We start from the raw sequence: 23,031 nt of genomic DNA, 5'->3' as shown, positions 1-23,031 counted from the left end.
AGGCCGAACAAGAGATATGGACGTTTCCGCACAACAGAAGACACACCTACAGTGTTCACATGTAGAGGCGGCTATCATTGACAAGACCCGAAAATACGACACGAACCCGACACGAAGTTAGCGGGTTAGGGTCAAGACGGTTTGACCCATTTAAGTATTTGAGTTGACACGACATGACTCGAAACTTAAGTGGTGGGATTAGCCGATTAGGGTTGGGATCTTTTGACACGAACCCGACACGAACAGCCCATTTATTTAAAAGTGTCATAATATATTTGGGTTTACTCAATAATTCAACAAAACAATTTAAAAATAAGCATTTTTATTCATCATTTTTGAGATAATAGGGCAATAAAGCGTAGTTTATTTTATTAGTTTATTGGGTTAAACGGGTTAAGTGGGTTAAAAATGATCTGCTTAAAATAAATGGGTTAAACAGGTCGGGTTATAGAAAAACTAAATGGGCCGAGTTAGGGTAGAGATAAATGACCCGTTTATGGAATTGGGTCGGGGTAGAAGTGACCCGTTTAAAGTTGATACGAACACGAACACGACACAACCTGATCTGTTTGTCAAGTCTATTCACAGGTCCAAAAACGGACTGAAACGGACCGGATCAACCCTCAAACCGAATAATCACTTATCTCAAGACCGGGGATCGCACCGATTAAGAGGGGACCCGGACCGGAACCCTTTAGGTCCGATATTTTTCGGGTTTGGACGAAGCCAATTCTACTTTGAAGAGTAAATTGATTTTTTTTTTTTAATATGTACCAGATCAGAGACCGGTCACCATATTTTTGGGAATCGGAGACCAGATTGGTGTATCGAGTCTGAACCGGTCGGTCCGGACCACTTTTTAAACACCCCTAGAGTCTCTTTTCTTATTAAAAAAACATAAAAAAAAGAAATGACAGAAAGACCGCAGAAATTCCACGTAAGCAGAAAATAGGGATCTATAAATACAAGAGCCCTAGTCACTCATCCACCCCCAAATTTGTCCATCTTTCTCTCTCTTCTTTTTTCTACTTTCTCTCTCTTCATCCTTCCCTTTCCTCTCACCAACCAGTGAAGAACTTGAGGGAAGAGGGGAAGAGATTCATCATTTTCAAGGTAAATCAATCAATTTTTTAATTAATTAATCGAATTGTTGCTGTATTTTTTTTATAAAAAAAGGAAGAATCGGGAGAAATTAGGTTTGATTTGATTACAAGTTTAGGTATTTAAATGTGAGGAATAACGTTTGTGGTAATTAATGAATCGTTGATTTTGTTTCGTGTTTCATTTGGTGAATTAGTCGAGTTTTGGTTGAGTTTTGTTGATTTGTTGGGAGTTTTTAGGGTTTCGGGTTTCGGGTTCCGGGTTTTGTTGATTGTCGGTTGGTTAATTAGTGTCTATGTTAGCTTGAATTTGTGAACTGGGTGTTAAAATGAAACTGGGTTTGTGTTAATTAACTTGTTTTTATAGTTAATTTTGCTTAATCGAGCTGTGAATCATTGCTGTCGTAGTGTGGCGGGTCTTGTAATTGATGATGTATTTTTTTCGGTTTCGGGTTTTGTGTTACTTGAATTTTGTGAATTGGGTATTATATGAAGCATGGTTTTGTATTGTCATACTTGTTGATTGCTAATTTTATGGTTCTGGAGTGGTATATACCGTGTATTTCTAGTTTTGTCTAATCAATAGAGGTGAGAAATGTTGTGGTGGGTTTGGTACTTCATCCCGTGGTTTTGGTTTTGGTGAAGTTCTAATCTTTGAGGCGAAACCCTTTTCTTTTGTGGTAGTTTGGGGGTCTTCAACCTTTTGCTCTTTGATATGGTAGAAGCTAAGAACTTTCTGTGGAATAAGTTTTCATGGGGTTCTCTTGCCAATCGTTGCTCAAGTTCTTGGGAGGTGGGGTTGTTCTGCACATTATTGATGTTGTGAATCGATATATTGGTATTGTATTGACATACATGTTGATTGCTATCTTGATGGCTGTGGAGGAGTATATAACTTGTGTTTCTAGTTTTGTGTACTCGATAAAGGTGAGAAATGTTGTTGTGGAGGGTTTGGTAATTCATGTTGCGGTTTAGTTTTTGGTAAAGTTCTAATCTTTGAGATGAAACCCTCTCTTTGTGGTTGTTGGTAGTCTTCTACCTTGTGTTGTTCTTTGATTTGTTAGAAGCTATGATCTTTCTGTGTAACGAGTTATCATGGAGTTCTCTTGCCAAGCATTGCACGAGTTTTAGGGAGTTGTGGTTCTCTTGTCAATCGGCGCACGAGTTCAGCGCATTATTATGTTGTGACTCGGTATATTGGTATTTTATTGACGTACATGTTGATTTATATCTTGATGGTTGCAGAGTAGTATATAACTCGTGTTTCTAGTTTTATGTGCTTAATAGAGCTGAGAAAAGTTTCTGTGGTTGATTTGGTACTTCATCTTGTGGTTTTGGTTTTGATAAAGTTCTAATCTTCGAGAGAAACCCTCTCTTTTCTGGTGGTGGGCGGTCTTGTACTTTGTGTTGTTTTTTGTTTCGTTAGAAGCTATGAACTTTCCACAGAAGGATTTATCTTGTGGTTCTCTTTCCAATCGTCGCACTATTTCTTGGCGTTCTCTTGTCAATTGATGCACGAGTTCTGCACATTTATGTTGTGAATCGGTATATCCAGTTGATATGTGTGATATGGTTCTGACACGAAGTTGGAAAACACTTGGTGATCATAGAGCCTTTTGAGGCATGGTCTACAGGAATGAGACTGGTTATTGGTTGTAGAATGGAATGTTAAGAGTTAAGACTTTTGTCTTGGGGTCGGCATGTTGGTTGTATTTGAGTTGTTACAGACATTGACGAGTTCTTGATACAAAGCGAGAGTGAATGCATGGCATGGGGATGTTTGTTCCTTTGTATTAAATTACTGTTGAGATTTGGTGCCATAAGCTTGGTTTTGGCAGGGAAGTTGCTATAAATGTTTGTTCCTGTTCTTGTAAGTGACAATATGCTCGATTTGGCGGGCTTATTAGTATTACTGGGGCTGTGCTTGGTATTTCCAGATCATTAATGTGGTTGTTCTGAGTATATTGGCAACTACAATGTGTTTAATATTGTGGCTAATACGGAGACGGAAAATTATAGGTGTTCATGGAGTCTTGCCTAATCTGCACTGTAGACTACTAGCTGTATGGGTGTTTGTTTAAAACTATCGGTGAGGATATGTACTTCGACTTTTATATGGTGAGTAGGTTTAGTTTTGGCATGTGAAGTATCTATAAGAGTTCGTTTTATAACTTTTATGAAGTTCTATGTGCCAGATGTCTAACAGAGACACTCTGTAAATGCAGACAATGGCTTTTTGTCGTTGGCTCAGCATCAGATAATTGACATCAATTATATTTTATGCTCACTTGCAATATACTGTGCTGTAAGGTTTCCATCGGCTAAGGTCTTTCTGGTTTTGCAAAGATGAGCTCAACGTTTTGCACTTGCCTTGTCTTATGGAGGAAAAACATTGGCAGTCTGCTGGGTGGATCAGACATTGCTGATAATAATTTGTCTATTGGTTGAATTGGGACGCTACAAGAGCTGCTGCCAGTTTCCATTTTGTTATATATTATCTGAAAAGATCCTTTGTATACAAATCATTTGGAGAATAATATGGCTCTAATTGTAGCTGTGGTCCTGCAATTTTAAGCCCTTACAAGGGATGTCGTATTCATCAAGTTAAGCTGTAATTGGATGGGTCCCCGCTAGCTACTCTCTTCTGCCAATTTATGAATTATTGCCGTTCAAGGCTAATAACCTTGAGTTTGGTCGATCTCTTGTATGTATTGACAATCTTGCTCGTCATTCTTTATGTGATGCCTGTGTGTTAGGTGTTCTTTTCGCTCATTTTCTTTTTTCATCTTGTGCTGCTGTGTGCAATTTCCTCGATTTATGCACTCTCTATCTTGGATATTATTATTTGACTTCTCATCTGCTTTTGTCTGCAATAATTATTTTAGGTATCGACGTGTTTTAAATCCTATCAATATGCCCAAGGCAAGTAGGGATCGATCTGTTTCTTATGGGAAGTCCAAAAGATCTCCATTACACTGTAGCTCGAGTTTGTCCTGTGAATCTAAGCCAACTAACCCACCTGCAACAGTGGAAGAAGTGAAAGAATGGGAGGATGCCAGGTGTCCTGTTTGTATGGAGCATCCTCACAACGCAGTGCTTCTCATCTGTTCCTCATACCACAAGGGCTGCCGGCCTTACATGTGTGACACAAGTTATCGTCACTCGAATTGTCTTGACCAATTCCGGAAGTCTTTTACTGAAGCTCCTGTAGAAGTCAATCAGCCTTCGTCAGAGACTTCTGCATTGACCATCACTCAAGATGAAGGAAAATCCCATAATGCTATAGCTGTAGAACTTTTATCTAGCATGCGTAAACTCGACCAAAAACTAGTTTGCCCCCTTTGTCGAGGCCAGATTAGTGGTTGGGTTGTGGTCAATTTGGCTCGGGATTTCATGAACTCCAAGGCCCGAAGCTGTGCTTGTGAATCCTGTGAGTTCACCGGAACCTACACTGATCTGAGAAAGCATGCGCGGTCGGACCATCCTCAAGTTAGGCCCTCAGAGGCTGATCCTGAAAGGCAGAGGAGTTGGAGGCACCTTGAAAGGCAAAGGGATATTGGTGATGTGCTTAGTACTATTCAGTCTTCATTTGGGGAGGATCAAGATGATGATGCCATACTCCCGATGGATGACCGCGGTTGGATAACTATATTCTTCCTTTTCCGGGTTTGGCGCCCGTCAACTAGCCCGAGAAGTAGTACTAGTTGGTCCGGTACATCTAGGGCCCGGACTCGGGCTCAGACCGGTGCTAGGAGGAGATCAGCTAGGTTATGGGGAGAGAGCTATGAACCTGAGCCAGGTTCTAATTCAGTGGAGGATGATGAGTCCTCGGATGGCGGTTCAATGACATGGCGACGCCGTGTGAGGAGACGGTTATCCACCCCGGATGATGAAATTTGAGTGTGTCCCCATCCGAGATACTGGCACATGTCTTCGGTCTCTCTCTCAATAGTTTTTATTCCATCCAAGGGCTTATCTCAGAAAACCCGAGTACTTGTTTCAAGAGATTTGCGATTTGGGTCTCGGACAGTTCCGACTAGGCTTCCGGAATCGGTTTCTCAGCATTGTGGGTAGTTCCTTAGAATATGTCAAATTGTAATTTTCGTCTCGAAAATGTATGGAAGTAAAACAGGATACTCGAAGTAATTTATCATGTACCCTTCGTTTAGCATTTACATTGGCCAGTGGAACTGTGATCTGTGAGAGAGATTTCAGGTGCTAGTTATAAACCAGTTTGGAGGTGCGCACTCGATCGGGCTATGTAAATCCATCCGTAATAATGAATTAAATTAATTAATTTGATTTGTGTTATAATGCAACTCTATTATTATACTCCCTCCTATTCTAAATAACTCTCCCTATTTCCTTTTTTGTTTATTCACAATACTCTCCCTATTTTCTTATTTGGCAAACTTTTATACTTATTTTAATCACCCTACCCCACAACAATACCCCACAATACTCATACTTTATCTTATTTTAATCACTTTACCCCACAACAATCCTTATTTTAATCACCTTACCCCACAACAATACTTATTTTAATCACACAATACCTTCCCTCTCTCCAATCTCCTACCCCACTCCAATACTTTATCATATAATACTACCCTACCTTAATTCCCGGCCCTCCATGAAAGGGGAGGGTTATGTAGAATAGGAGGGACTATGATTTTTGCAAATGTGGTTTGGAGGTATGGCAAGAAGCCAAGAAGGCAAATCGTCTTACACAAATATTTGTTTCAGGAATTACTCGGTACATTCCTCAAATTCCTTTTCCTATACTCAGTAATCAGTATCACTAGGTGCAATACCTTACCGAGGATGTCTTAGTCTAGTGGTTAAGACAGAGGTATTGTGGACAATAGGTCCCAGGTTCGAATCCCCCTCCCCCTCTATTGTAATGCGACTAAGTGCGCGCTTCGATTGACCAAAAAAAAAAAAAAAAAAAAAAAACTAGGTGCAATACCTTTTACTCGAACCATCTTAATATTTGAAGGTGTATATTAGAGGTGATCATGGGCCGGGCCAATGCGGGCTTGGGCCGGGCCTTTCTAACAAAAGCGGCCCATTTGTATGGGCCGGGCCGAGTCGGGCCAGATGCGTGGGCTTATTTAACAAGCCCAAACCCGGCCCTTATGGGCTTATGCGGGCTTTTGGGCCTAAATGGGCTTTTTCAGGCCCTAAAATTTACGACTTATCCTAAGAAATAATTAGCGTAATACCTTTAGTTACAACTTTTAAAACATACATAGTGTATAAAATTGCACAAAATATGATGAAATGCATAGGAATTGCTCTCTAAAATAAAATAATGACAAAAATCGCCACTTTAGAATACTTAATCATGCATTCTTAGATATGATTTATGTTATGTATACTTTGTTTTATAAATCTAAAAAAATATACTTGAGTTTGTAAAGAGTTGAGTATAACTTTAACGCTACTTTAATATGTTTTATTAGAAAAAATATTTATTATTAATAAATATGGGCCGGGCCGGGCCGGGCCAAAATTTGGGCCAAACCCTTAGCCCAAACCCGGCCCCAAAATATTTTGGGCCTTTTTAGGCCGGCCCATGGGCTTTTTTGGGCCAAAACTAATGGCCCAAGCCCTTCAAAAAACCGGGTCGGGCCGGGTAGGGCCAATGGGCTTGGGCCATTTGATCAGCTCTAGTGTATATTACCAATCTGTTTCCACGAATATATTAGAATAAATAAATTGGATTAGGAGCTAAAATTTTGGTAAGTAACCCAATTAACTCGACCTTCTTATTAGGGAGGGCCTAAAGACGAATAGTTAGTTTCTTGTTAGACGGTTTTGTACAAAATTACGTAGAATTGATTCAACCACAATCCATATTAGTGGAAGAGTAGTCATAGGATAATCTTAGGGGGTGTTTGGTTGAGAGGTTTGAAATTGAATTGAATGGATTCTAGTCATTCCAGTGTTTGGTTATGACATTTGGGATGAAGTTATCCATCAGTATTCTAATTCCACTTCAACCTCTTGGAATTCCATATCCACCTCCTTCGCATGGATTCTAACCGTAACTATATGGGTTCACTATCATCGCAAGTGTCAATTCTTTTTATACAAATTCTCATTTCAAACGGCCTATTTCGTCTAAAGATTTCAAACAAGTTTTATATTACATTTTTTTACAGTTAAATGTGACTTTTTTATGAAGCCTTCAGAAGGAATAAACCGTCTGAAGTGAGACCTGCTATTCTTTATAAGATCGCCTCACAAACATGTCACCGTCACTATAACTTAATTAAACCGAACCACATAACATGACAATAAATCTTAATAACGGTCTATGTTCAGAATCTTTCCCCAATTTCATTAATTTCATAAAAGTTGGTCTATTCAAGCACACGTTGCAAATCTTGCAATCATTCAAAATCTGAAAAAACAGACAACAAACCAACTTCTTTTACACATTTTCCAGGTTTAACAAATCAAAATCTCAAAATCAAAATCTTGATCAAATCCCCTCTTTTTCCCCTTCTCCCACCTTACAATTCTTGCAATACAGTTCTAATTTCATCTAATTTTCCCCATTTAATTACTGAATTTTGATATTTTCCTCAAAATTACTCTTTTTTAAGACCTGGGTTTTTACTCTGATCATAAATTTTTGACATTAGGGTTTATATAACAGAGGTTTTTTAAGAATACAAAATTGTGAAAGGTGGGATTTTTTTAATTTTTTTGTGGAAATGGGTAATGAAGAAATGAAAATGGAATCATCAAGGGATAAAAATGGTGGATTGATTGAGACCCAAGTGGTTTTAAATGTGTATGATTTAACCCCTCTTAATAATTACACTTATTGGTTTGGTTTTGGAATTTTTCATTCTGGAATTGAAGGTAGTTTTTCTTGTTAATTGTGCTGAATTTCATTATTATGTTGCTATATACATTTCCGTTCAAGTCAATTTTATACGTTTGTTCAATATATGTGAGGTGTATTTTAATCCAAGCTATGAAATTGTACTCTGTGTTTTCTGAAAGTTGCGTACATCCGACCCCTTTACTGGCTTTAGTCAGAACCCTAGAGCCATTATTGTTGTTGATTTACTGTTTTGTGATTGATTGATTTGAGTATCATTCAATTTTCATCTTTGTGTATTTTGATGTGGATTGGTTAACTTTTTATTGTGATTTGTGAATGCATTTTGATTTATTTTGGTCTTTGATGATGTTGAAAAGTAAAACTTGGTGATAATAATTAATAACAATCTGAATTAGTGGCAGTCATAGACTCATAGTTGTGTGCTATTGAGCTAGGTTTTCGAGGCGTTGATAGTATTATTGATGCTTCAGTCTTTGGCTTAGCGTTTCTAACTATCAGCCATTACGCCTCTTATCAGCCTGTTACATAGAGGGTTTGCTATCAGCCATTACGCCTCTTATCAGCCTGTTACATAGAGGGTTTGCTATCAGCCATTACGCCTCCTATCAGCCTGTTACGTAGAGAGTTTGCAGCTTATAGTTCCAAAATTTCCAATGGGTACATGGATGACAAAATGGCTACTACTATTTTCACCACACAGCTCATACATGACTGGCACAATTGATTCTAGACTGAAATGCCATACACTGCGATAAATCATGATTGATGGATTTGAGTATCAGTCAATTTTCATCTTTGTTATCTTGATGTGGATTGTTTAACCTTTTATTTTGAATGCATTTTGATTGATTTTGGTCTTTGATAATGCTGCTCTAAATTTAGGTACAAAAGCAAACTTGATGACAATTACAGTTTGAATTAGTGCCTTAGTGGCAATCATAATTAATGTGAACTATGTTTTCCGGGCGTTGGTACTTGGTAGTGTCATTGATGTTTGAGGCTTTGGCTTAGCTTTGCTATCGGCCATTACACACTTTATCTACTCATTACATAGAGATTTTTCAGCTTATAGTTTCAAAATTTCTGATGGGTAGAAAGCTGACAGCAGGCTACCTTTTTTTTTTTTCTTTTTTTTTAATTTTTTTTAAAAAAAAAATTACGATGCAGCTCATACATGGCTATCACAATTGATTCTAGATGGTATATATGACCAACACAAAAACACACCGTGATAAATCATGATATTAATCTTACAATTGAGTCAGATTATGATACCAGTAGTAATGGACCTATGCTGTTATTTGATACTGTGCTGCAAAGCACCTTCAAGCTTGTTAAGTTGTGCAAGGTGGTACACTCTTCGATCAAAGATTGTTAAATACGTGAAAATGGCTGATATATAGAACCTTTTGTGTTTCTCTTCACTTAGGCTTGAAACATAGAGCCCTTGATACCAAGCTCTGAACAAGAGTTGATTTACTTGAGTCTCACACAATACCAGATGTATTTTTCCTGCATTTCTGAGCCTAGAGGTTTTGGTCTTAGCTTTGTATTTTAAATAAACAATCTATGTATGGTCGGGCTTGGGACGGGTTGCTAGAATAAACTTCTTAGTGGCTCTAGACTCTAGACTATTCTATGGGAGGCTTTTAGAGCATGAGCTGTTTGACCTTGAAACTCGAAAGACAGAGTATGATTTACCTTTTAAAGATTTACCTTTTTCGGCATAAGGTGTTATAATGTCGATTGATATAGGCCTGTGAACCCGTGTGTTGTCCTACAGCCTAGAAAAGAGGGAGTAAGGGCACAACATTTAGCCTAAATAAAGCGTGCGGGCTGTGAGTTGCCCAGTCCAGTGAGCGGAAGTTTCATCTTAGCCTAGTCCATGTCCAACTCAAGCTTGCAAATGATCATCTATACTCCTTGGTCATTAGCGTATCTAATTCATCTAATGATTTACCTTCTTCAGCATAGTGTATTGTAATGTTGATTGATTTGGTCTTTTTTGTGCTTACCTTTAATGATACCTCGTTGGATTGTTACAAACAGTCCATGGAATGGAGTATGGATTTGGAGCCCATGATTTCTCGTCTAGCGGTGTTTTTCAAGTAGCTCCGAGAAGCTGTCCGTGTTTTATATACAGAAGCTCTATCACACTGGGTCGTACTAGTATGTCTCAGTCAGAGTTTCGAACATTTATTGAAGGAGTTGCTTCTGAGTACCATGGAGATACATATCATCTCATCACCAAAAATTGCAACCATTTCTCAGATGACATGGCTCATAGATTAATGGGTAAAAGAATCCCTGGATGGGTTAATCGCCTTGCCAAAGCTGGTAACTTTTCAACCTTTTTCTTTTTCATTATTTTTTTAATTTTAGAATATTTGGTCTAGATTAATTTTTATGAAACAGTGTCTAGTTAGGAAGCTCTTCAAAATCTTATTTTCTTTATTTAACGATTGGTTAACCTATGTTACTATGTTTGCTTAAATTGTTCTCCGAAAGGGCCCTAGTTTTAGGATGCTGTATTTGAGGTGAACTTTTTGGGGCTGTTTTCACTCAAAATAAAAAAGCAAACTAATATAGAAGTCGTGATTTATCGTCGGTTAGAGTTGAATTCTAAAAACAATGTTAAAGATGGTGCTTCACAATGACACATTACAAGAATTATGCCGAGAAATACTACTTTACTAAAATGCATTGTCGACTGGATTTCAGGCTCTGTATGTAGCTGCCTCCTTCCTGAAAGTCTGCAAGTAACAACTGTCGAGCAGCTACCTGAGTACCATGATTGCATAGGTGAGCAGGCTCTTCTAAATCCCGTCTAACATTATTTGGTTACAGTATTATCTTGTGCCACTGGTAATTGCGTATAGCCTTACAATCTGCATTTAAGCAGAAGATGAAAGTGAAGCATCCTCAACCGACAGTCATCACGAGCATACTGAAACCGAAGATGATGACCGTGATAAGGTTCTGTTGCTATCTCCAAAAACAGGATCTGCTGATGTTTCATTTATCAAAGAAGTCGAGTGCAAATGAATTGGTGAATCTTGTAATGTGAGACCAACCTCATCCTAGACCGTCTCACATAAGTTGTTGTGCATGTAATATGCACTCAGCTCCTCCGTGCTTGTGAAAATCAACGGTATTAGGTCCTTTAGTTTAATTGATTCCTTGATTACTCTTCCTCATTCTTTGGGATTGTTAAATTATCCTTTTGTATAGGCTCATTAATTTAAATTGCTACAAAATGTAAACTTGGATTTGTTCATACATATGGAATTTGCCCACCCCTTCAAAAATGTGGCAATTTCAAAGGATTGTAAAAGTATTACTTCTCTTTTCATGTTCTGTATTTGGCCGAGATTCGACTGGTTTGGCTACAAATTATTGATTGATCATTGAACTTGGTTTCAAGCTGCCTTTGAAATTCGATAGCAAATTTCGGTCAATCATAGATTCGGTGTAATAAGTACGTCTTGTTTTTCACTATAATGACCTCATTTTTGTGTTCCCACTGTTCCAAAATAATACAAGCATCCCAAACGAAACAAAGTACTCGAAATAATGAAGACATAAAAATAGGTCCTAGCTACGGCCTACCGGCCCAAGGCTATGAACTACTCCCTCCAATACACAAGTTCCTTGCATCATAGTTTCCATTTCACTTTCAAAACATCGAATCCTTTCAATCGTAACATAAGTGCTTAATAAGACGGTCTAAAGCACACAGATCACCGTCTAATACAGGAAAAATAAAAGCAAAGGACATCGATAGGTCGAAACTTTTGTAATTATACCATGAATGCCAATGTGGAGTAGTCTTTCAATCCAGATTTAATTTTGATTTGAGCCAAGTACAGACCTCCTGTACCTCTTCAGGATGTGTGTAATGACCAAGCCTGTAAATTTACAACCATTTTCGGTAAAACAGTTCCATGCTAAGATAGATTAGAAAAATCATTAGCGCCGAAAAATGAAAAATGAATTTGTACCCTTCATATGACTTGAATGTGACATCACCAAATCCACCAGACTGTAATGCTTTGGCAGACTTCTCTCCAAATTTGTATTGAACGACATCGTCAGCTGCAATTATGAAATGTATACTAGTTGGTTTAAGGATTTTTTAGGCATGGATATTTTATTACTCTTACACAATATCGACAAATAAGAGAATTTTCCATTTTCATAAATAGGTCATCTTGGCCCGACATCAGTTGTTGAAGCATGAATGCTGGCGATACTGCCTCAAACAAATCACAGTATGTTTCAAAACCTTGATAATTCAGTTACGATGACCAAAATTTAAAACCTATGTTGCTCGGACTCTTCATTTTACCTCACGTACCCGTGTCGGATACTCGACACTCGGACATGGGTGGGACACTTGGACACTTCATTTTAGACCAAAAACATGTATTTTTTTCATAAAACAGACGAATCCGACACTTGGACACGTACCCGTGTCGGATACCTCTAACCGAGTCCAACCAACATAGTTTAAAACCATGCTTAAAGGGGCAGCCAAAGCTAAACAGAACCCTTAAAAAACATTTCTTTACCTTTGCCATGACAAAGCAAAATGGGTAGAGATGTAGCACGATTAGCGGCCTCAGTAGAAGCTAATCTTTGGGCCATGGTCCTATAAAGAGTTCAAATTCCCATAAGATGGAAAAAAGCATTATGAAGAATGATGAATGTCGAAAGCTGCAAATAGAGAGACTTACTTGGCACATGGGAGCCAACCACTCAGCCCAACAGCTGCACATACATTGACCGGGAACTGTTCACCATGGCCATACTTACCCGAAACATGGCATATTGCAGCATGAAGGGCAGTTGCTGCACCCATACTGAAGCCACCAACACCAAGTTTAACTGCAAAGCACGGAATCGGAGCTGTAACTAAAATTCTGTAACTGGTAGACAACTAGAAAAAGTACTGATTATCACTACGCAGTGATCTTAAAATCTCTATATTTTTTCAAGGTGTAAATGGAGTCACGTTGCCATTTTGACGCTGATGGGGATTGAAACCAGTCTTACCACTCTTTAGTGACTCAAAAGAAATGAACATAAAAGGCAGTTTCTGATGATTCAAACAAGGGAAACAACTTTAAGGGCTTGTATGGATGGAGGGAACTGAATGGGAGGGGAAAGGTATGAAGGATGGGTAAAACTCCCTTGTTCGGTTGATAAATAGGGTAAGAAGGAAATGGAGGAATCCAGTATCCCGTTCCCAAGCCTACTCAAAATCATCCCAACATAGTTAAAGTTCGGAGAGAAAACTCTCTTGATACATTCCCACTTTCCTCCCTTCCCCTTCCTTATCTTTCCATTCCCTCCATTCCCCTCCCCTCCTTTTCCCTTCTTATTTTGTATCCAAACAAGGCCTAATTGGAAGGGTATATTTGATTATTATCTAACAAATTGCGAAGAGAAAATCCAGTTTCGGGTACAAATTAATCCAAAAAAGTTCTTCACCTTTTTCTATCTTATACTAACTGTTTTAGCCACCATGAATATTACTAACCAGCAGTTGAACCAGTGCTTTTTTTCCATTAGTGTCTCTATTAAACAGACACTCTCACTTCTGATCAACGATAACAAAGATTCAACCAGCCAAACATAGGTGTAAGACCTGGTCTTGACTCAGACAATTACATGAGAGGACCTGTATATATAAGCTTCAGCAGCTACAAGCCTACAATATTTAATTTTATTTCCTCCTCCCCTCTCCCCGTAGCAAATTCAAAGGTCTGAGGCATTTCAAGGAACTACTTAAACTATGTCCTATGTTACCTAATATGGAACTATGGATACAACAATAACCCCGACTAGCCTACGTGGCCACGTGGGTGTGTTTTTCTTTCATAGGGCAAGGTTAACCAGATGTAGGTGGTAAAAATAGCATGTGCGCGTACACTCGCTCTAGTAAATAAGTTTAGACTCTAAATAAGCTTTGAAGTTTGAAACATCTGAATGATACCATATTATTATATTACAATACTATTATGGTTTTAATGGAGCCACAATGGCAGTCTTATTGCTGACATGTTTCATACACAGACACGTCACTTGATAACTTAAGCAACTAATCTAGCAAACATAAGCAGAAAAATTTAATACTCATTATATGGATAGCTAAGTTCAATACTTCAGAGAAAAAAAACGATTCAAAGAAACAGGGAACTCACTGTCAGCGGGCTCAGTGGATAACAAATTTACAACGTGAGCTGCTGATGCATCCAATCCCTCTATATCATCTGGAGAATCTTCAGAGAGTTCTTGTACATCAAACCCTGATACAAAACACAGTAATTAAAAATTGAGCATGCGAAAGTGTGACATATCAACTTCCTTCAGACAACCAAAACTAGGTACATATATCGGTCTGCCCAAATGAGAAAATAAGGGCACAAGAGCATATACTAAGTAAGGTTATATACTCAATCTAGTAACTCAAAATAAATGAATGCAAAAACTCCTGAAGTTTAGGCACTACCAAAGAACCAAGGAGATGTATCAATTAAATGCTTAACAAGACACTCAAATAATTCCAAATTCCTACTTCCTCAATAGTCAATTAACTGTTTGGTCTTCTACCAGTAAATTAAGTTGAATACGTGACAAAGATGACATTCATTCACCATCGCAACTTTAACTGGATTTAAGCAGAATAAGAAGTTTGACAGGGATGTGAAAAATCATGGTTACTAGGTCACTAGCGAATGCAAACCGGTTAGAGCGTATTCTGTGACAGCACCAAATCTACGCCCTCCTATTCTTTTGAACTGTCCCATTGCATCTTCTTGACATAAATGCACATTCGCATTATTCATTCATTATATGTTTTGAGAAATTCTTACCATCAGGGTTCCACACGAAAGAATCAGGCACAAGTATACAAAACCACATAAAGGTTGTAATTTGAGTTCTCAATATCAAAAGCTATTTACGAACAATCTGTAATTGATACAGTCAAATGTAGGCTAAAATTTAGAATTTGTATCCGATTAATAATAAATAGTAATTGGGTGTGTAGGCTAGGAAGTTGACAGCATTTCTAGTCATTTTCTAGTCCGTACAATAGTTTGTATAGTTGGTTTGATTTTCATTTATATAATATAACCAATTTATTTTTTTTGACAATTCTACACAACTCATTTCCAGATTTGCAAAAGCAGCTGAGCTGAATACATAATTGTATGCACAACAAGTATACCAGAAAATAAGTATATTCAGACTTACAAGCAGTGGATGGAAAGCCACCAAATAAACTGATAGGACGTGAAGGGGCAGTTGGACATATCCATTTTATCTGCATTATAGAAATTTACAACACAAAGGTATCAACAAAAATCTTGCAAGAACATGCATGTCAATAAGAGACTGTTACAGTATCTCAAGGTTCTCACATTTGGCAAAGGAAGGGTCTCCAAAATTTGTGACCAGCTGCCATTAAGAACAAAAAAAAATCATACATTAGACAACTTATCATCAACGGAGTACAAGATTATAATCCATCGGTCACATTGGTGAGCAAACCGTCAAACAACTGAACTGATAGCTCACAATTTTAAAAATGCCAACCAGAAAAATTTATTTTTTGATAGAACAAGCATGACAAGTATTACATTGTATCTTCAAATATATTTGAAGAATTTAATGGTCAAGTTGACATTAGTACACAACTACACACCAATATCAAATAGGGAGTAGGGACAATAAGCTGGGATATAGATAGTCGGTACAAGTCCACCAAGTCGCAAATAAAACTTCTACAGGAAATATCATGAAACAACCCAAAATATGACTAGTGAAAAGCTAACAGGTTTCAATAATAACAGAAATTTACCTCCCACCATTATCACCAAGGCCATGTAGCCACACAACAGTTGCTTGATGCTTGCCTTTGGGCCTGACCACATAGGTGCGTCCAAACTCAAAAGCCTTCTTAGCAGCTTTCCCGCCTGAAAATGGAACTACTAGGATAATAAATACATAACTACACCTCTACAGGATATTATCCTGCCTGACTGAGGCAATGGTTCTCATATGTGTCTGGATAATTAATTCAACCACTATCAATTCTTGCTGAACAAACATGAACATGGCTCCAAAAGAGAATGAGATAGCCTATTGCTACTCTTACGGGGAAAAAAACTATGACATTGCTCACCATGGTATCAAATAAAATAATTGGTTTATATCTATCTACCGAGTTCTTTCTGTGGTTTCTAGTACTGAACTGACATCCTCTTAGACTCAAAACCACTTTTAGTGTTGACACTAGTGTCATGTCCGAACATTCTGTGGGAGATGAAAAGGATAAGAACTAGCATATTTGCATCTTAAGCAAACACCATAAATGCCAGTTCTAAAATCTTGTAAAAACTTCCAAGACAATACTAGACTGCAAGGAATATGCTCCCTCTGTCTCAATCATTTGTTTACTTATTTTATTTTGGGTGTCTATGTCATTTATCCACCTTTCCTTTTTGGAAAAAACATCTCCTTTATTAAAATTTCTACGCGAGTCTTGACATCCCAAATTCCTAATCACACTTTCTTAGGACAGAAATGTGTACTGAGAAAATGGGGTTATGCAACAAGGTAGTAAGGAAGGGTAAGTATGCATTTTTGAGATCACCAAAGCTAAACAATTGAAAGGACGAAAGGAGTAAATAGTTTGGTAGGTTTTGGCCATTCTTGCAGTGTCACGTCTCACATCATCTCTCCTGATTCTCAAACTCCCCATCAAATGCAAACACCTCCAGCAATATATCCCCATGTAACCAAACTCAACAACTTTACCTAGTATCACAATGGCTCCCACAGATTACGCTGGTAAGGGGTGAGGGGGTCGGGCGTATGCAACACAAATAGGCTGTTTCCGAATAACTCAGGAACAAAAAGGTACAAGCTTTACTACAAAATACACACCAGACATCTATTAAACTGGTAAAATACTAAAAAAATGATTGGATAAGAGGGTCAAATTAGTTACTAACCTGAACCAATAGAAGGACCACTAAAACTCATATTTATGAATGGATTAAGAATACAGAATCTGCAATGAAAACATCATAAAAAAGGTGAACAAATCAACAACATTACCAATACCCAAATCAACAAAAGTTGCACCAAAAACACCAACCACAAAAACAAAACATAACACAACCGAAGAGGTCTTAGCCTAGTGGTTAAGACGGAGGTATCTATTACAATAGTTCACGGGTAATAAATCTAACAACATTTGCAAAAATCAATACACAAATCAAAAAGATGAAATTTTGACCTATACCCATTATAAATTCAGCTAAAATAACAAGATCGAAATTTCTGGGTAGTGCTAAAAGTGATTAAATCATGATTTTTAATTGATGGGTATTAATGAAAAGATAAGAAATTAACATAAAAAAAATAGAGGGTAATTAAGAAAAGAACCTGAAGAATAGAGGGATGTTGGATGAATGTATGTGAGACTCTTGTATTGTCGACGTTTGATGCTTAAAAGTTTATGGTAGTTGTTGGTCGTGTGTTGCTTGTCCTTTTCTTATTCTTTTGGCGTTCATTCCCAAGAATGAAGGGCCAAATCTACGCACATGTCGATTTTATTTGAGACCGTCTTAAATTTAAGTTGGTCTATATTCATAATGTCGTGTTGTAAGTTTCAGGCCATTTGAAACAAGTTACCTCAATTAGGTTTGTAGATTGATTGATTTTGAGTTTAAATTGTCGCTAAATTTATTTGATTTTAAAAGTTTGTTTTGTATCTTTTAACTTGATAAAGTTTCCGAATTTAATTGGAACTTACGGAGTATATGCCAAACCGATAATTGATATAATAAAAATTGTCTTGATAGACATGAAGTAAAATAGATTAAAAATGAACATTTTGAAAGCTTAAAAATGAAAATTTATCATTTGAGGAATTCAAAAATTCACCATGTATTGATGGATACGGCGAACTCAAACCCCAATAATCGTTTTTTGGATTGAACCTTACCTGAGGAGCTGAGACCTATTAAGATTTGTTGCTCCAAGGGTGACCCAACCCTCTTTGAAACCCTCTTCCTCTACTAGTTCACCACCGAAACTATAGCCTTGCACAAGACATGCATTTTGTTAATGCAAAGAAAAAAAATCCATTCTTGATTAACCGTGACTAGAAGTTATTTTTTTTTTATAAGTGTTCCGGGTGTAATTCCAGAGCAGCTATTTGTTACCACCCGTGCTTGTAGAATGACGTCCTTGGTTGAATCCTCCTCTCGGTCTCCTGAAACAACGAACAAACTGAGGGCTCGGCTTTGGATCGAGCGAACTCACTCCGACGCTCAAGTCAGTAAACTTAAGAGATAAGTTGTTGTTACTTGGCGAAGTATATATTGTAGAGAGATAAGGAAGATATTACCAGATGAATAGTGATTCTTAGGTTAAATTGTGGATCCTTTCCTCAATGAGAGTTGAGGAGTATTTATAGACTTTCACCTTTTGTCACGTAGTGGCCAAGTGGCTAGCGGGTGGAAAGACTGATCTACCCTCGGCCGAGGGACCCATGGCAGACCGGCGGGCCCTGTTGACTCGCCGCCGAGGGGTCTTGGATATGAGTTCGCGGATGTGTGCCCTTTGGATAGTTGTCCCAGTAGGGACCCAAGAGACAGCCGACAGTGGTGCGTCGGTTAGGGTTGTCTAAGTCGTTGACTTGCTTGTGGATATCTTTGACCTTGCTCAATATGTTGACTTGGTCACGGGTGCGAGAATATGCCCCATCAATTTGCCCCAGCCGTAGTCTATGCCGTGGTATGGGCTCGATGTGTGTTGAGCGTATATTCGCGCAAGATAAAATTTTTTTCGCCCCGCTTCTTCTACCTCGGCTTGGTTTTGCTTAGGCCGTACCATATCCCCCCTCCACATGGATGTGCAAAGGGCATCCGATGTGGAAAAGAAAGTGATGCTGGCCGAGACCAGGGTTGAGAGTGTCGGTTGTTTTTGATTGCCCCCGGCCGGTGCTACCTAGCTTGGTTGATCATATGGCCGGCGGAGAACAGATACTTTATGAAGGGGCGTGTTGAAGACGCTTGGTCACTGTTGCATTGATTGACGTTCAACTGTTGCAACGATTGACATTCCGTGGTTGCATGTCTGACACGTGTCTGTTCGCTGATTGGCTGACGTTTCATGGGCTGTGCCCTGATTGGTCCTTCTTCATGGGCTTTCCCCTATAAATAGGGGAGTTAGTCCCTGAAATTGGCACCAATTTCATTTTCTCTAAAATTTTCTTCTCTCTAAACTTTCAAGGGCTTCTCTCTCTTCTAATCTTCAGAGTCGTTACTTCGGCTAGTGCTTTTCTTCAAGGTAAACAAACAAATTTTTCCCTCTTATTTTGTTAAGTAATTGTTGCTACCATGTCTTCTGCTGATGTCGGACCTAGTAACCGTGCGCCGGGGGGTTCCCCGTCGCGTTTTGATGAGGAGGAGATACTAGACGCTGTCCCGATAAGGTCTGGGGGCCCTAGGTCTCCTTCTCCCGAAGTCGATCCGAAAGCTTTGGAGGATTGGGAGGATGATGATGATGTTGATGATGACGGTGATGATGCTGAAAGGGCTCGTCCTAATGAGGGGAGGCAGTACATCATGGATCACGGCGAACCTTGTAAGGTCTGCCCTGACCGTGCCTGGACCCATAAGTTCGCCAGCTGTTCCGGCGAAACATTTTTCGAGGGCCATTTCTACTTCGGCAGGGGATACAAAATTGTTATCCCTGAGGAGGGTCAGGCCGTCTGTTGCCCTCCCCCGGGTTGCACCGGCGTATACATCCGGCACCTGGAGTACGGGCTCCGGTTTCCGCTGAATGATTACGTTATGGCCATCATTAGGGCCATGAACGTCGACGTGGCCCAGCTGCACCCGTTGGCTATTAGGACCATAGTCGGCTTTGTCTGGCTCTGTCTCTTCAACGGGGAGGTCCCAACGGTTAATTTATTCCGTCGGCTTCACCACCTTCGGCCGTCATTTCCTGGTCGCGTCGGATGGTACAGCGTGCAAATGGAGCCGGGTTACGTCTCCGTTGATAAGCTCTCCTCCTGCAAGGACTGGAAAGATCGGTGGGTGTACGTTGAGGTGCCGGATGACTATCCGCTGCCCCGGTCCTTCCAGCACGGAGTTAATTTGCGGTGCGAGAGTAAGGCAGAGCGTGAGAAATGGGTCACCCGGAGCAAGCTTAAGATGGACGCCAGCAAGGTCCCTCTTAATGCGGATGAGAAGCTGGCGATGGGGCTTTTTGAGGCGGACAAGAGTGGGGTGCCGAAAATATGGATTCTCCCGACGCAGATCATTCTTCAGGATGAGCTGCTCTGCCATGTCGGCCTCATACCGGCCCTAGCACAGGGTGAGTGGGGTCGGTGTGAGGCCCATCACCGCTCTCAATGTTCCTGTTTCTCGAAATTCGATTCATTTCTTCTACTTAACTCTTGCTTTGTTTCCTTCGCAGACCACTTTGGACCGGACCTGTCTGAGGATATCCTCCGGAGAATGGGGCTGCACAAGGATAACACTACAAGAATAACGCGGGAAACTGACGGAAAAATAAAGCCCATACTGACGGCTTTTCCGTCGGTATTTCACTTTACTGACGGAAATTCCGTCAGTAATCAGGGGTCAGCTTATTTTGTCAGTAAAACACGTGTACTGACGGAATTTCCGTCAGTCTCCCAAATAACTGACGGAACTGTGACGGACAATCCGTCCTTTTTTACAGGTCAATACTGACGGAATTTCCGTCAGTGTTGAGCATTACTGACGGAATTTCCGTCAGTTATGACAGACACGTGGCATTCCACGTAGGTTTCTGAAATCACATTAACAGAGGGTACTGACGGAAATTCCGTCGATTTTTTATGTTTCTTGACGGAATTTCCGTCGTTTTTTGTGACACGTGGCGTTTCTAGTTAAACGGAAAATGGAGAGGAAAACGCAGATGACGGAAATTCCGTCGGTATTTTAATATTCTCGACGGAATTTCCGTCGATGTATTAAATAATGGACGAAAACAGATGACTGCTGCCCATCACCACGATGCGTTTTTGCATCGTTTCAAATACTGCCTTTTGCCCCCACGATGCCTATTTGCATCGTTTCCAATATAAACAAAACCTGCAAAACACATCCAATCGTCGATCGCCAAGCGGGAATCCATTTTCACGTCGACCGCTAATGCGGGAATCAATACACAACAAAAGAGAAGGGGACGCAAATTGTTTTACATAAAAACATAGTCAAATTTGTACATTGTCTTACAAATTAAACAGAGAATTGTTTTACCATGTCTTTCATACTTACTAGACGACAATACTAACTAAACTAAAGTTCTAACCTAAAGGCTCTAACCTAAAGCCTCTAACTTAAAGGCTCTAAGTGTTTATAGGGTCAATAAAACTACCACCAATACCTCCAAACCCGTCATCACCACCCCCAAAGTCATCCCGTCTATGTGGAGTAAATTGTGAACACGTGTTTGGGGGTTGAGATGCTTGCAAATCAGCCCAAGCCTTTCTCATTGCCGCCATTTTTCTTGACTGTTCACGAACTTTGTCTTTCAAGAGCAACTCGAGCGGATCGTTCATCATTCATTTGGGTGGAAAGCTGTGAAATTATGCTAGGAGCATAAGATAAAGACCGTCGGCCAGCTTTGTTAGGAGGAAGATCATACCATATTTGGGCCCCGGTAGGTCCTGTCCCAAACATCCGGTTCTTCTCGTCAAATCCTCCTACTGACCTTGTAGTAGGCCCGAATCTCGTCGGGAGAGCTGTCCAGTGGCAATGGTCGCCTCATCTCCTCTTGGAAATCACGCTGAAAAAATAGAAAATCGTCAGAAATGATATATATATACCTATCTTTATAAGAAAGAGATTATCGTTCTTTGTAATAAAAATAAATATTAAATTAAATTCAAGAATTTACCTCAACATCAGCCGCTCGAGGGTTAACCCACTCGCCCTTCTTATTTTTCTTCGTCTTCATGAACATCTTGTGGGGGTGGCCTCTTGACCCTGAAATTATTATGGAAACAAGTAAAATCAAGTATATTTTTGTCAATCATATATATTAACCACTTTTTAAAAGCAATATAAACAATACTTACCAATTCCTTGAAAGCATCGGAGCAACTCTTCCGACCAAGAGTGTGGGTGCCCAATGCTTTCCCATCTTTCCCACCCGACTTCCTATTTGCCGTGTTGATTTTTGAATGTTTGGCAAAAGTAGCATCATTTGGCCTATTCCTAAGGTTCTCCAACCAAGAAACAGGCACCCACTTTGGCGGTTTCTTGTTATATTTTATTCCATTGATAAGAGTGGTAATCCGCCTCGTTACCCTCGCCTGCCACTCAGGAATAGGATCATACCCAGGATCGATGGATCTTACATGAGTCTGTTTCAAAAAACAAGTGTGAAATTAGTTATATAAAACTTTGGAAAATTCTTATAAACTTAAGAAAATTATTATAAACTTAAGAAAATTATTATTGAAAAACATAATTACCGCAAAGTAATTCCACATCTTCCGACGCTGTGCGTTACTCGCTTCACCCCACCTAGTGAAGTACTCATCTCCTGTGTTACAGGTGAATGACCAAGTAACATATTTCTTGATTGTTTCGTCATCCCACCTGAAAAACACATAAATATTTGAAATTAAAACTGTAAATATTAAAGTTTTTTTAAACTTAAGAAAAATTAACATAAACTTACCAATAATGATCTGGCCGAGCACGGGCCTCCGAGAGAATCACCTGCATGTTCTCCTGTCTATTTGATGGAAATTCAGGATTTTCCTCATCCTCAACCTCTTCGTCCTCCCGATTCTGTTGAGATGCATTTGCCTTACTATTGCTCCCAATGATACGGCGAAAAATGTTCGGCATAATCACTGCATGTTAACAATTCAAATCGTTAGTATATATAAACAATTGAAAAAAACACTATGGAAAACTGTGAACTAATTACCACTTGCCTCTTCTTTAATGCATTTTATTGGGTGAATTGAGAGGTTCTTAT

The 23,031-nt window shown here is 39.2% G+C and overlaps 4 protein-coding genes across 8 annotated transcripts; 2 read left to right on the top strand and 2 right to left on the bottom strand.

Annotated features, from left to right (window-relative positions):
• The first annotated feature begins 977 nt into the window (after nt 1–977).
• Nucleotides 978–5,414, top strand: LOC141597361 (uncharacterized). Its single transcript, XM_074417792.1, has 2 exons — nt 978–1,113; nt 3,986–5,414. Exon 2 carries the CDS (start codon nt 4,014–4,016, stop codon nt 4,998–5,000), a length of 987 nt encoding a protein of 328 aa, XP_074273893.1. The 5' UTR covers nt 978–1,113; nt 3,986–4,013; the 3' UTR covers nt 5,001–5,414.
• Nucleotides 5,415–7,478: 2,064 nt separating this feature from the next.
• LOC141597364 (deSI-like protein At4g17486) lies at nt 7,479–11,385 on the top strand. Of its 2 annotated transcripts, none has more exons than XM_074417799.1 (4): nt 7,479–7,976; nt 10,012–10,299; nt 10,684–10,764; nt 10,868–11,385. In XM_074417799.1, the coding sequence occupies exons 1-4, from the start codon at nt 7,826–7,828 to the stop codon at nt 11,005–11,007; spliced, it is 660 nt and encodes a 219-aa protein (XP_074273900.1). In that variant the 5' UTR covers nt 7,479–7,825; the 3' UTR covers nt 11,008–11,385. The 2 variants fall into 2 exon arrangements, with proteins under 2 accessions (XP_074273900.1, XP_074273899.1); XM_074417798.1 differs by having other exon boundaries at nt 10,865–11,385.
• Nucleotides 11,386–11,427: 42 nt separating this feature from the next.
• Nucleotides 11,428–17,590, bottom strand: LOC141597363 (uncharacterized). Of its 4 annotated transcripts, none has more exons than XM_074417794.1 (10): nt 17,422–17,590; nt 16,986–17,044; nt 15,830–15,956; nt 15,390–15,426; nt 15,223–15,292; nt 14,169–14,273; nt 12,699–12,849; nt 12,534–12,613; nt 11,964–12,057; nt 11,428–11,870 (listed from the first exon to the last, which is right to left on the bottom strand). In XM_074417794.1, exons 2-10 carry the CDS (start codon nt 17,014–17,016, stop codon nt 11,795–11,797), a joined length of 771 nt encoding a protein of 256 aa, XP_074273895.1. In that variant the 5' UTR covers nt 17,017–17,044; nt 17,422–17,590; the 3' UTR covers nt 11,428–11,794. The 4 variants fall into 4 exon arrangements, with proteins under 4 accessions (XP_074273895.1, XP_074273897.1, XP_074273898.1 ...); XM_074417796.1 differs by having other exon boundaries at nt 15,830–15,944; XM_074417797.1 differs by lacking the exon at nt 17,422–17,590 and adding an exon at nt 17,279–17,410 and having other exon boundaries at nt 15,830–15,944.
• LOC141595769 (uncharacterized) lies at nt 17,030–22,898 on the bottom strand. The gene is made up of 5 exons (XM_074415735.1): nt 22,726–22,898; nt 22,517–22,643; nt 22,118–22,405; nt 21,751–21,825; nt 17,030–17,044 (listed from the first exon to the last, which is right to left on the bottom strand). The coding sequence occupies exons 1-5, from the start codon at nt 22,896–22,898 to the stop codon at nt 17,030–17,032; spliced, it is 678 nt and encodes a 225-aa protein (XP_074271836.1).
• Nucleotides 22,899–23,031: the final 133 nt, after the last annotated feature.

This window comes from Silene latifolia, chromosome 8 (genome assembly GCF_048544455.1).
Source record: "Silene latifolia isolate original U9 population chromosome 8, ASM4854445v1, whole genome shotgun sequence".
NCBI classification, from domain to species: Eukaryota; Viridiplantae; Streptophyta; class Magnoliopsida; order Caryophyllales; family Caryophyllaceae; genus Silene; species Silene latifolia.
This window is presented reverse-complemented; position numbering and strand designations above follow the sequence as displayed.

Coding starts and splice junctions, on each gene's coding strand:
- LOC141597361 (XM_074417792.1), top strand. CDS start 4,014: ATGCCCAAGGCAAGTAGGGATCGATCTGTTTCTTATGGGAAGTCCAAA.
- LOC141597364 (XM_074417798.1), top strand. CDS start 7,826: ATGGGTAATGAAGAAATGAAAATGGAATCATCAAGGGATAAAAATGGT. Junction 7,977..10,011: donor TTTTCATTCTGGAATTGAAG/GTAGTTTTTCTT, acceptor TGTTACAAACAG/TCCATGGAATGGAGTATGGA. Junction 10,300..10,683: donor TAATCGCCTTGCCAAAGCTG/GTAACTTTTCAA, acceptor ACTGGATTTCAG/GCTCTGTATGTAGCTGCCTC.
- LOC141597363 (XM_074417794.1), bottom strand. CDS start 17,016: ATGAGTTTTAGTGGTCCTTCTATTGGTTCAG. Junction 12,058..12,533: donor TTTGCTTTGTCATGGCAAAG/GTAAAGAAATGT, acceptor TCATAATTGCAG/CTGACGATGTCGTTCAATAC. Junction 11,871..11,963: donor ACATTCAAGTCATATGAAGG/GTACAAATTCAT, acceptor GTAAATTTACAG/GCTTGGTCATTACACACATC.
- LOC141595769 (XM_074415735.1), bottom strand. CDS start 22,898: ATGCCGAACATTTTTCGCCGTATCATTGGGAGCAATAGTAAGGCAAAT. Junction 22,644..22,725: donor GCTCGGCCAGATCATTATTG/GTAAGTTTATGT, acceptor TGTGTTTTTCAG/GTGGGATGACGAAACAATCA. Junction 21,826..22,117: donor CCGATGCTTTCAAGGAATTG/GTAAGTATTGTT, acceptor CTATTTTTTCAG/CGTGATTTCCAAGAGGAGAT.